This window comes from Myxocyprinus asiaticus, chromosome 41 (genome assembly GCF_019703515.2).
Source record: "Myxocyprinus asiaticus isolate MX2 ecotype Aquarium Trade chromosome 41, UBuf_Myxa_2, whole genome shotgun sequence".
Classification (NCBI taxonomy): domain Eukaryota; kingdom Metazoa; phylum Chordata; class Actinopteri; order Cypriniformes; family Catostomidae; genus Myxocyprinus; species Myxocyprinus asiaticus.
The window spans coordinates 13308697-13322387 of record NC_059384.1 but is presented as its reverse complement, the minus strand read 5'-3'; the positions used below and the strand labels follow the sequence as shown (position 1 = coordinate 13322387).

The following is a 13691-nucleotide window of genomic DNA, read 5'->3' as shown; positions in this document are numbered from 1 at the left end:
GCTATGTTCACACAGGCAGAAAAAATCTGATTTTTTGGATGCTGTCACTCAAATCCGTTTAGGTTTCTGTAGTCTGAACAGGACAAAAACACATTAAATCTGATTTTTGCAAGCCTCATCCAAATTCGTAGGTAGTTTGGAATCCGATTAAAATCTGATTTTTCTTAATGCGTCTCAGTCTGAACGGTCAGATCGGATTTCATGTAGGGTTTTTTTTCCGTCATTTGCTGTGCGTGACGGTTGTTATACATCAGGTTTTGCGGCATAATTAATGCCTTCTCAAGGGACTTCGAATTTAATACAATAATGGTGGCCACGCAGTAGGATCGTTACAAACAGAATTTTCAATAAAAAATTACTTAAAGTGAGTTCAGCCTGTTTTATTACACATTTCAGCCCTACAAAACACTCACAGTGGAAGGTAAACAGGGCATAGAGATAATCACTTCTGAATGAAACACACCCATATGTAATTTATATGTTACAGGGCACGTAAAGCACTGCAAACCTCTTATAATAATACAGACATTGGCTTAACTTACTCAAACAAATATGCTAAGGTGCAGTAACCCATGCCGGTTGCGAGAAACCACAACGTGATAAAGTATTGAATGTCACGTGAATATGACCTTTTTATGATTTAATACAGGACACAAAGCCTTCAATATGGGATGTTTCACTCTCTGCTAAAATACAGGACCCCAAGATAAAAGGCATCCCGTATGGGATGTCGTAGCCTAATTTCGGCCAAAATACAGGACGTCCCCACTAAAATGGGCAGCAACAACACTAGCAGCAACAAAAAAATGCAACAAAATTGCATATGCCACCTCGCTCATTTTTTAAACTGTTGTCTGTGAAGAACGTTCATATTTGGATACTGCCCTCATGAAAAGCATAATCAATGGTAAAAAATAAATAAAAAGAACATCGCTAAAATTTCATGCATGGTGAATATACGCAAATTTGCTGCTTTACTATGACAACTAATGTGGACATGATAGCATAAGCGACTGTAGTGTGAACATAAAAAATTTGATCTGGCCACATATAACTTGCAGTTTGAACAGTCACTCAAAAAAATTGGATTTGAGGAACAATCTGATTTTTCCCTGCAGTGTGAACAAAGCCTTACAGTTATGCACTTTTGAAGTGACTCCAAGCACTCTGGTTACACTGAAGTGCATCATTCCGAGGATGCGTCTAAGCAGTGTTGAGCCCTTTGTTGGAGTGTTTCTTATTATATTCCTCCTATTTATTTGTTGTGTATTTATCATTTTTCCTATTGTAGGGCTGTGCTTAGCATCCATATATCCCTAAGAACTAACGTCCACTAACACGTTCAATCGTTACATATGATTTTATTTTTTTTGCCCTCGGTGCTGTTGCATAATAGGAAAATGTGCAAATAATCGTAGAACCGGTTAACCGCGATTTTTTCTCAAATGGTAATTTAACCGTGGCATCTCTGATGTAAAAACGAACAAACTTGAATGGCCCTAAAAATAGGTTTTTTTTTGTGCAAAATATGATTTCTTATTTTTGTGTTTTGATTTTGGGGTGAAATATGACCTAGACACGTTCTTGACAGGTTTTGTGAGATTAACTCAATTCCTTATGAGGAATTATTTTAAGGTGTTCTGGAAAACATTCTCTCAGGAAATAAGAGTCCTTTCATTAAAAGGAAAGTCTGAGAAGTAGTGGTATGAAAAAGAGAGAATAAAAATCTGAATTCCTAAATCAGTATAAAGCTCATGAAAATCCAGTCTATTCATGACTGCCTCCATTCTTACAGTAATGCACAGTTAACAACACTGATTGCGGACAGTGACCTCATCTAGTGAAATTACTTATATGAGTTTATATCTAGCTATGCATTTATTCTCAAACATACGTTGCTGTTACATTCTTTTCCAACAACGTCTGCTAGCAAATATCTTTCAAATATCGAATGTCACCATGCAGGGGCCAAAATGTTGTAAAAGCAGTATATCGTCACTGTCTGATTAAAAAAATCTCCAAAAAGCGAATTTTTCAAGAGCATGGAAAAACTCTTTTTCACATAAACAATCTTACAAGATACTTGTTAAACAGACAGCCTGATTAAACGTCTTTTCATTGGTCATTTCAATGCACAACTCAAACAGTAGGAAGAGGTCATTTAGCACATTATGTCTACAGTAAAAAAGTCAAAGTTGCCAAAAGTGGAGATACGTGTTTTTCATCGGACAGTGACAATATGCTTTTATCAGAAAAAATAAATAAATTAATCACTATAGCACTGATAGGCTGTTGTGGTGTACGCATTGTTCTTTTACAGTTTTATCACCTTGTCCCTTCATTTAGGATAACAGGAAACTCTGAATTGCTGACCTATAAATTAAATGTAGGAGATGTATTTCTGTCAATTCTCTGCTACCTGCCCTTAAATATGACTGCAGCCCAGCTGAGTTTCTAACATTGCAGAAATGACATTAGTACACCCCTACACAAATGCAAATAAGTCAAAGTAATTTGGGGTAAAATAAATAAAATAAAATAAATACATTTGTATTAGAATCCATTAAGATTTTGTTTAAAAGTGCATTTCTCCATACTTGGAAACATCTGTCATGCATATTTACTAAATTTTGTCAAGTATATTTGGTGAACTTCATGAATGAATGTCCGGGTCATATATCACCCCAAAATTGAAAGAAAACAAAAATTATAAAATTTTGAAAACAAAGATTCGTTTTAGGACCATTAAGATTTCTCATCATTGTGACATTACAATTAAGCACTAAATTCTATTCAATTCTTAATACAATTAATGGGAAAAAATTTCATTTCCATTACTGATCCTGTCCAGACACAAATTATTTTAAAATCAAATATAATTAAAATCAGCATAAATTAAATTCATACTCTTCCATCACTTCCATAAATAATTGAAACTGTGTATATATATATATATATATATATATATATATATATATATAATAATAATATATTTATTATATTTTTTTTCACATTACAATAATTGGAGTTTAACTTTAATTTACTGAAAATGATCCTGTCCAGACACAAATGATTTTAAAATCAAAGGTCAATTAAAACCAGCATAAATCAAATTTAAATACTACCATAAATACTTAGTATAAATTGTGTGTGTATATTAATGTTTACATACATATGCACTGTATTTACTGTAGATATTTTTTTCACATTACAATAATTGGGAGTTTAACTTTAACGTAATAGTTTTAAGATAAAGTCACAATGCAGAAAATCTTAAATAAACTTCATTTTTATAAGGCAAAATATGATTTCTTAATTTTTCCTTTTGATTTTGAGAAGAAATATGACCTGGACATGTTCTTGACAGGTTTTGTGAGATTCACCCTCTTTCTAACAAAATATTTTCATTTCTCCTGAGTCTTTTCAAAATTGTTTCTTCATTCGGCTATTTTGCCAAGAAAATAGCAGTTGTAGTCATGGCAACAGTGGGCAATGGGGTCTCTATTGCCTTCGAATTTCTGAATGGCAGTAATAGAAATGCTCTTTGTTTTGATCATCTCAAACTCCAGGCTTTCTTCTCTGGCTGTTTCAGGAATTCCAACAGGGGCTCTACTGTGTGGCACAATTAAAGGAGAACCAAAGTATCTCACACTCTGGGCACAAAAGTTTCACCCTTTTCCCTAGACTGCCCCGGAAGACACTAAAAGGAGCTCTGTATCTTACGTCTGTAGCTGCACAAAGGAGGAATGAGTAGAGATTTAATGCCGCTTACATCATCTGCTCTGGAAATGCTAACAAGTTAATGCATTAATGTGATGTTGCCATGGAAACAGAAGCTAGACTGAAACGTAGAAGGTCTGTAAATGGGTGCAGAGTGACATTTTGGATGAAGTGCAATTATCTTTTGGCCTTGTATTTGGAGGCATCTCTGGGCTCCTTGCTGGGGTTGCTCCAGTCATCCGCTCCTGGGCCGCCTTGATAGTGCCGCCAAGCAGATTTGTTAAAGACAGGCAGACGCTCGAATGATTCACTGGAGAGTGCCTAATCGGAGAATAATTCAGGGATGGATGTAATTCGAAATCCATTAATAAAACAAAGAGAGCATTAAAATAAAGGCAGCTTCTGCAAAAGAACAAAATCAGAGCTGCTCTTACCTTCAGATAGATGACAGCATCTGTTCCTACTCCTTCCATTGAGTACAGTTTCAGGTCCCCTTGAAAGTAGCGTGCGTACAGTCTCGATATTGGCAAACCATGTCCAAAACCAGCCTATAGGACATGGAGATTAGATTACAAAAAAACAATTCTACAAGAGTTCCTTCAGCTCAACTGGTAGAGCATGGTGCTAGCAATGCTAAAATCATGGGTTCGATTCCCATGTAACACACAAACTGATATGATATATACCTAGAATGCACTGTAAGACGCTTTGGATAAAAGAGTCTGCCAAATGCATAAATGTAAATCTACATTTAAAGTTGTAGGCTGGATAAAGGTTAGTTAAGCCAAAAATGAAAATCCTGTCAGTATTTACTCACCCTTATGTCATTCAAACTTGTATGAATACTTCTTTTATGGAAGAACACAAAAAAAGAAGTTTAACAGGATGTTAATTTTCCATACAATGAAAGCATACAGTGTCAAGCTCCAAAGAGAACTCATAAATGAGACACATATGAATATGAGAGCTATGGCAGTGCAGAAGATTATCAACCCATAACAGCTTAATGTCGTGCGACCCAGCATACACATGCGTGGATGTTGTATTTTGGCTTCACTATACGCAACGCATAATTTAAATTAATTTAAACTGACTGATCTCAGTTCAGGGGACTCTGTGCTGTCAGTTAAGGTTTAAACTTTCAACACACCTATTTTGTTCCTTACAATTCCTATATTTACAGTGCATTATCACAGAATCTGACAAATTTTGCTTTAAGAGGCTTTATATAGGGTTAGGATAAAAAATAAGGTGCATTTTGACCTGTTCTGAGACCTGTGCAGACAAACACTGGAGGTCGATTCATTCACTAAATAGGGAGCAAGGAAGCATTCTATAGCTCTCTATGCAGCTAAGTACATTCACTCCTAAAATCGGACCAAAAGTTCAGTTTCAGGCTGCAGATGATGTTTGGACCACTCAACATGTTTGGCAGACATGGGACAATGGTCTGAGATGTCTGTAACATCTCAAAAACATCAATAACCATGACTCCAGCCAGGTCTCCTAAGCAACCAAATTGGCCCGGTTGCTAAGGAGGGTAGAGTCACATGGGGTAATCTCCTCGTGGTCGCTATAATGTGGTTCGTTCTCGGTGGGGCGCGTGGTGAGTTGAGCGTGGGTGCCGCGGTGGATGGCGTGAAGCCTCCACATGCGCTATGTATCTGTGGCAACGCGTTCAACAAGCCACATGATAAGATGCGCAGGTTGGCGGACTCAGACACGGAGGCAGCTGGGATTCGTCCTCCACCACCCAGATTGAGGCGAATCACTACGTGACCACGAGGACTTTAAAAAAGCGCATTGGGAATTGGGCATTCCAAATTGGGGGAAAAAGGGGAAAAATCCCCCCCCCCCCCCAAAAAAAAACATGAATAACCAACACTCCTGGAAACATAATAAAAAATTTGATTTAAAAAAATCTGACTTTATATAGCTTGGTATTATTTAAAATGTCACAACTTAGTCCCACTGTCCACATACGTGGACATCAATTTTTAGGAAAACTATTTGCTCTAGAATTTTTGTTTTGCATGTTTATTAGGTGCTACTAGTTACATTTTCCATTACCAAAAAGGGTAATGGAAAATGCACACAGCAGTCGTACTCGTGTCTCAGGAGGTTTATGTTGTTCACTCAAAACATACGAGGGCTTTAGAAGATTTGGAATCCTTTTTGGAGCTTGACAGCCTGTGGACTGTATGTTTTTGTGGTATGGAAAAAAGTTACGTCAACATTATGCTAACATCTCCTTATGTGTTCCTCGGAAGAAAGTCAGTCATAGGGGTTTGGAATGAAACAAGTGTGAGTAAATGCTGACAGAATTTTCATTTCTGGGTGAACTATTCCTTTTTTTGTTTTTTTTTGCTCTAAGATTACAGTTATCACACTTTTCTTTACCAATGGCACTTGTTTAGAATCCAGGCTGGGTGTTGGTGCAGTAGAGTAAGTGTAGTTGAACAGCCTGTCAATCTTCCGTAAAGCCACACCCCCTCCCCTGTCACTGATCTAGATGAAATGCACAAGAAGATAAGGGTCAAGGCATGCCATGTGTATATGTTTGCAAAGAAAACGTATCTGCAAAGAAACAGACCTTCACAGACAGATCTTCCTTCCCCAGGGTTACTTTTGCTTTTATAGGGAGCAGACCCTCCTTGCTGCCCTCATGAAGCTCAACCGTGGCACGCATTGCATTCTAAAAACACAAACACAAGTAACATGTCAGGGCCATGAGAAAGAAAACACAGATATGCACCAATAAAACGTCAACTGCATACGATACACATTAAGAATGACCTCATACTGGTGCTTGAATGTATCTAATTCAATGTGTATGTAAAGTTTTTGAAACTTACCTTGAACAATTCAAACAGCATATGGAACAGGTGGGAGGGCACATACACAGCTTGGATGGGTTTTTTAGGAGCCTTGGCTACACAAGTGTAAAATATTGACATTATTTTTGAGTTAGCAGTTAGTTAGTTGAGTTATTAAATTATAATTAGGACATAAATTAACCCTAAAACATATTGCACATTCAGTTCTGTGAGCACAAAAGTAACCTTACATACAAATGCATTAACAAACATGCACAATAAAGGCTAGCTAAGAACATGTACCATTGAATTCTTCTATCTTCAGCTCTGGGGCAGCTAGATAATATTGCTCACACACCATCTTAGCGGTCTCGTATGCATCTGAAAACAAGATTAAGTTGCAGAATCAGTGGAGCACAAAATCCACCCCCCCCAAAGATAAGGATAGTTTTTCTTTAAGAAAAACAGCTCTGTAACAGAGGGCAACAATGAACTTACCGGTCATCACCTCGGCCACACCGCAGTTGGGATCAATACTGCCAATGTGTTTGGGATGGGCTGGGTTGATATCATTGCCAAAGAGGAGAGCTGTAATGAAGAGAAAAGTGATTACAGCACAAAAGAAACACTTGATATTGGCTGTGGTCCAATATGTGGTGTTTTTCTCTGTGACATACTGTGCTGGTTGATGAGCATGCGAAAGGAGATTCGATTGGTGTAGAAGCGGTCCAAAAAGTACTGGATGTTGGAGCTGACAAACGGGTCGAAACCAAACTTCTCCTTATATTCGATCACGCCCTGGGCCATGGTCGGGACGACGTCATTGTGTCTATTTCTGATCTCAATAAGAGTCTCCAGGAAACTACAAAGAAATAGGTTGATAGATATTTGAAGGAATGGTTCACCCAAATTGAAAATTCTGTTATTATTTACTCACCCTCATGTTGTCGTCCTTACTGGTACTTGCACATCAAATCACGTTTGGAGCTTTTGGGAGCTTTTTTAAGCTTAAAAGTGAGTCATTATCAACTGCTGTTGTTAAGAAATCAGGAATTGCAACATTCTTTAAAGGTGCACTCAGAAATGTTTTCCTCATTAAAAAAAGTTTAACTCTTAAAGACATGAATTGTAACTTTGCAATATATGTAGGAAATCATGACCACTCACATTACAATGAAGACTCAAGTCATATCAGTAACCTTATAAAAGCTGTTTTATTCAACATGGAGAGGGTCCGCACATGGAGGCTGCCATGTTAGAATCACATGACCAGTTGAACACTACCCACTTATTCTCAGTAACCACCCTGTTATTTGACACTTTCACTAAAGTTATCATGGCTCACTGAATACTAAATTTCTACAATGGCATCTGAAACTGAAAACTATTGACTTTAAATGATGCCGCATCCAAGTCGCTAGGTGTCAGTGTAAGTCCAAGTTTACACAAAGACAAAAGTTACTTTCAGACCTGTGAGAGAGTGCACCTTTACAATGGGTGCTTCTCAATCAGAAGGCTGCAGCCTCATTAGGCTGGATATCTCGGCTGCCATGTCATCAAGCACCGTCGAAGGCTGTCTCAATTGTGAGGTCACTTGGAAGGCAGCCTCATTTCGCAGCTTTCGCTTGCAATATTTTGGAGGATGCATCGGGTGTATCCTTCGTGGCCTTGAATCACCCACAATCCTTTGCGCATGTCCCAAATTATTTCAAAAAAGGCCGAAAAAGGAGTCGTGTGACCGCGGAGGTGGAAACCTTTCTGACGCAGCCATGCGCACTTACTTTTTTCCTCTCTCTTCAAGTTTTTATTCGCATTTGCAGCAATGAAAATATACAGAAATATAAAAGATGCAAGTAGTTTAGACAATACAACAAATGAGAAGATACAAAGCACAAAAATATAAATAAATGAACTTAATAAAAGTTTTATAGTTTTTACAAGTCTAGGGTTCAGTTTTTTTCATATTTGAAAGAGTTAAATACAAATTCTTTATATTTAAATTTTTTGAGTGTCTAGCTTTGTGAATAAAACATTTTGCTAAAATAATAAAGGGATTAAGGACATATTTCTAATTTTCTGATGTATATGGATTTTCTAAACAAAGTAAAATATCACATGGTTTTAAGCTTATGGTTCGCCATGCGCACTTACTAGACCGTCTCATTGTTAATCTAGCCTACAGCCTATGAAGGACTGGTCTAGGAAGGACACTGTTTGAAAAGCACCCATAAAATAATTTTATGTTCCACAGAAGAAAGTAAGTGATATGTGTTTGAAATGATATGAGGGTAAGTAAATAATGACAGAATTTCATTTTGGGTGAACTATGCCTTTAAAAAAGGTTAATATGAAGGTGTTAACTCCTTAATAAATCATTACACTGTATCTACTAACCTACTGCTGTCACAGAAGACAGTAAGAGAAACCTGCAAGTAAACCAAAATCCTTTTTGATCATTTATAGTATTATTATTTATTTATTTATTTATTTTTGCATAATAATATGCCATATCGAAATTGCATGTGGGGAGGATTCTTTCTCTGGTTTCCAAATTAAAAATATAGCATATGCAATAAATATTTTTAATAGTAGTTTCAAAACAAAAAACTAAATAGTCCAACTCACTCATTGAGGGCATGAGGATCTTCTGGCTTCCTGTTTTCAAACTCTAGCAGTTCGAAGAAACTTTGCATGTACCTGCGGAGAGATTTGGCACATATGCATCGGTATTGGCTTCAATGTAGTGTATACCTGCCATCTTTCATTTGATTAGTTTTAATTAATCTATACTCACCATTTCTGCACCAGTTTGACTGACGGTTGACTAAGCAGTTTATCAGGCAGTAGATTCACCTCTCTCATGGTGTTTGCCAGACGCACCGGCAGCTCCTTACGAAGGAACATGTAAGATGTCTTCTCACATGCATTATCCCTACCTACAAAACCAGAACATGCAGTTAAAAACAAGATATGGGCAGGAGGAGGAGTGTCTGTTCACAAAGGGTTAAGTGATGAAAAATACCTCATCATCCACATCTGAAAACTAATAGCCAGCAATGAGCTTAACAATTATCATGGGGGTTTGAACCAAACAATATCCCTATAAAACAATGAACATAACTAAGGGATCTTTGGAGAAGACATCTGTAGATCAGCACTTCTCTGTAATTCATCATCAAAACGTAATTATTGCATTTTGGCAACTATATTAGATATAACTGCACGTTTAAAATAGGAGCTGTTTTATAATTCCTGAGGTAATTTTAGTACGATCTTTTCTCTCTTTTTGACGGAAACTTTACAACTCATATTAATCCGAGTGACGTATAATTTGTATTTGGAGCGCAACCTCTAACTGGCGACACTCTAAAATTTGTATTTTTTACAGGCATGAAATTTTAACCAGTATATCAGTGGATAAACTTAATCCTGGAACAGCGAACAAACATAGTGACCAATAAGGGGACAGCTTGCTCAAATGTGACTTTTATTGACATAGTTTTGGTCCGTTTTGAAATGTTGCCTTGTGAAAGCGAACCGAACCAAGAACAAATGCAAAATTGTAACAATTTATTCACCATTTCGGAACAAAAAAAAAAAACGGCGTACAGTTCTGAAAACGCCCTAAAACATTGTATGACTGTCCCTAATGTGCCATTAGTGTATTTGCTCAGTGGGCCTTAAAAATTGAATGTGATTAATGGTTGACTGTGAGGTATATAATCCCATTTGGCCTAAATTATAAACAGATTTCATAGAATAAATTCAGTGCAAATTGTCTCTGCCTATTATTAAAGTGTTTAGAATTAATTTTAAAAATGGACTGTAAATGTTTTGAGGGGCTGCTTGACATGATGCAAATGAGTAGCCTATATGACGTCAGCAAAGACTGAAAAATTATGACGCTGCGTCTGAATGACCAACAAGCTTCTCTTTTCCACACATACAGGATACAATTGGCATCGACTGTATGGCTCCTCTACTTCTGCAATCTACGAATGTAAACATATTATGTTTTGCATAGGGGTCCAATCAAAATATAAGACTATAATCATGTTAACACTTTAAAAAATGAATATTAATACAAGTGCCTGTGATTGTTTACATCCCCAAATGAACAGAGGCTCATACGTTGAACATAACGTTTAATAATTTTTATCAGGACAGATTTTTAACACAAAACTTAAGCAAAAACAAACAAACAAAAAACACTATGTTATAAAATTATTATTTTCTAAAGGCGAACAACATAGCTACGTAACAAGTGCTGGTGTCAGTGACCGTCAACACTCGTGAAGGATGCGCGCGCACTTACCAAATTCCAGAAACTGCTTGATTGACAGGGGCGATGGTGAAAACCTCGAATAAAATTCTATCTTTGGTAAATTGTTCGTCAGAAGAAATGCGTACAGTCTCATTGTGGGGAGAAAAATTGAAAGCGACCCAGGCCGGCCTGTTTATGTAAATTTATCTCTAGAATGGGATTATGGCAATGGGATCCTCCATCGGTTACGGCAGACCTTCGTATCCGAACATACAGCTCCGTTTGAGATTATCGATATATTGGGCCACTGCATTAAAAACGAGTGTGTATATGTTTTCCAGCAGGGCCACTGAATAACATTGTTGCGCTAAACAGCACGTACACAACAGCGCGCACACAACCGACCATGATTTCAACAGAGGGCACTGTGATTGGCTGACGACAACCCGGAAAAATAGCGAGTGTTCTGCGATTGGTCAAATCCTTTACCTGAAAACAACGCCTGTCATATGGTTTCAGTTAGGTTGCTGAAGCCAGCGTGCAGAAGTTTTTTAATTGACATAATTTACATTTTATGTATATGCACATTAGAATGATATAATGAACCATTCCATTTTAAACCTTCAGCAAAAGCAAATGGAATATAACGAAGCTCAACATAGCCAACAACTGAAGCTCAAAAAGAGTAAAAAAAAAAAAAAAACTGTAGTAATTTACAAAGTGAAAAAGAAATGTAAATGTAAAAAAAATCTCACTCGTCAACATAATATATTTTATTGAGCTTTTTACAAATCTATATAGAAAATAATTTAATGCATTAGTATTTAGCCCCTTAAATAACACCAGAAGATTTTTTATTTTATTTTATTTTTATTTTTTATTGCTTGAGTGAAAATACAAAGCCACAGTAAACGTAAAACGTAATGCATTCCATCAAAACTAAATAGCAGCACAAAAAAAAAAAAAAAAAAAAAAAAAAAAAAAATAATAAGACCAAAAGAATATTGAATAATATAAGGGGGTTAATCAATAAATTATATCTCCAAAAGTTTACGCAATTTAAGGGCTTTTTTATTATGCATACATTTTAAGGATTTGAGGAAGATCGCCAATTCCTTCTGGAAATGCAAGAGGATGGGAGGATTCTTTAAAAATCTAGATTTATGTATAAAGTAATTGGCCAAAACCACAATATTATTAACCAAAAAATCAACATCACCACTGAGGAAAAAGACCCCAGGTAAGTCAGGTATTACATATTTCAAACTTAACCAAACATGAAGGTCATCCCAGAGTAAAATAAATGTTCCAATGACACAGTGGATAATATGGACTTCCAATGCAGTCCATATTAAATCTATGTCTGAGGAACTCATTACAAGGATAGATGTCATTAATAATTTTAAACTGAACCTCTTTAGCCTTCGGTAGAAGAGGGAAAGAAAGAAACCTTGTTCTAATTTGGACCACTTTCTCCTTACAAAAATCAAAAACAAGGGGTCTCTTTCTGACATGTAAAGGGAAAGTCTGTGCATTTATAGATGTTCTTAATACCTTATTATTACAACTCTCCTCGATAAAATTGAAACTAGAAATGATTAAAGTACTCAGTCTTGGTATCACAGGTGAATAACACAATGCACCTTTAACCAATTGAGCCAAGCCCGCAGGAAAAGCTTTTAACAAAGACATATACAATCTCTGAGTACACGTGATATTGTGCTTTCCACAAAAATCATAATAACTGAGAAAATTCCCTTCCCCTTCCATAATGTGTACAATAAGACACCTTTATCCATCCAATCACGAAAAAACACAGATTTTCTATTAATGGGGATACACCTATTACTCCACAAACAGCAACTATGTGGGGAAAAACTGTGTTTGTATAACATCTTCCAATATAATAATACCTGACTATGAAAAGACGATAGTTTGCATTTTAATTTTGAAGGCTCAAAATCACACCTCAAAAGGAAATCAAGGCCCCCAAAAAATTCAAAAATGTTTGAAGAAAAACAAGACCAAACTGACTGATCATTTCTAAGGAAAGTTTGGAGCCACTTCAGTTTGAGAGTCCCATTCATAACACCAGAAGTTATTTAAGAAGACATTTTTTTTGTCAAGCCACATACACATTACTTGATTGGACTATAACCTGGGCTGAGGTTTTGACACGTCACTAAGGTAACACCATCCTGCAGTGATTCAATGTGTTTGCTTTTTAAAATCTTTATCTTACAGGAACTGTAAAACTCATAAAAATGGAGTTGGAAAATGGATGTTGTTAAGTACCGAAAAGTCCTGGAGGAAAATGTACTGCAATCCTCAACTGAGTTGGGACTTCTTCTTCTTTAATATCCATTCACTCCTTAGGAGTATTACCGCCACCTACTTTACATTTGCATTGCAATAGTTTTGTGAGGATGCGATAACCTCCTGCCAGAGCCCAGGCTTTAGCTGGCACTGCGTGTTCAGCTCCTCCAGCTTTCACACTGGGCTTCTCAAACTCCAGAGCAGGGCAAAGCACTACCATCCATACATATTGTATACTACACCCTAATGCTGTGTTCTGTAAAAATGAAAAAAAGTGCCATATATACGTATCCCTCATGCCTGTTCCCAAAATATCCAAAACCTTCACTGGTCTTCTCTTTATACTACTAAACAGACTACTTCGATATACCTCATATTTATTGCATACAAAAAATACATGTTCTACAGTTTCCGGAACACCAGATTCTCCACACAACCTATTCTCATGCTTACCCATTATTGCCAGAGTAGAATTCAATGCTGTATGCCCCAGTCTTAATCTAGACAATATTACCTCTTCCCTTCTGTTCCCTCCAATACATTGTGTCTTCCCCACTGAATGTACAATACTACAA

General features: G+C 36.6%; 1 protein-coding gene across 1 annotated transcript; it reads right to left on the bottom strand.

Annotated features, from left to right (window-relative positions):
* Positions 1-2993: 2993 nt before the first annotated feature.
* LOC127432129 (pyruvate dehydrogenase (acetyl-transferring) kinase isozyme 3, mitochondrial-like) lies at positions 2994-11205 on the bottom strand. Its single transcript, XM_051682955.1, has 11 exons — positions 10852-11205; positions 9331-9472; positions 9162-9233; positions 7214-7398; positions 7035-7124; positions 6840-6917; positions 6576-6652; positions 6314-6415; positions 6121-6228; positions 4155-4268; positions 2994-4041 (listed from the first exon to the last, which is right to left on the bottom strand). Exons 1-11 carry the CDS (start codon positions 10952-10954, stop codon positions 3898-3900), a joined length of 1215 nt encoding a protein of 404 aa, XP_051538915.1. The 5' UTR covers positions 10955-11205; the 3' UTR covers positions 2994-3897.
* Between the last annotated feature and the right edge of the window lie 2486 nt (positions 11206-13691).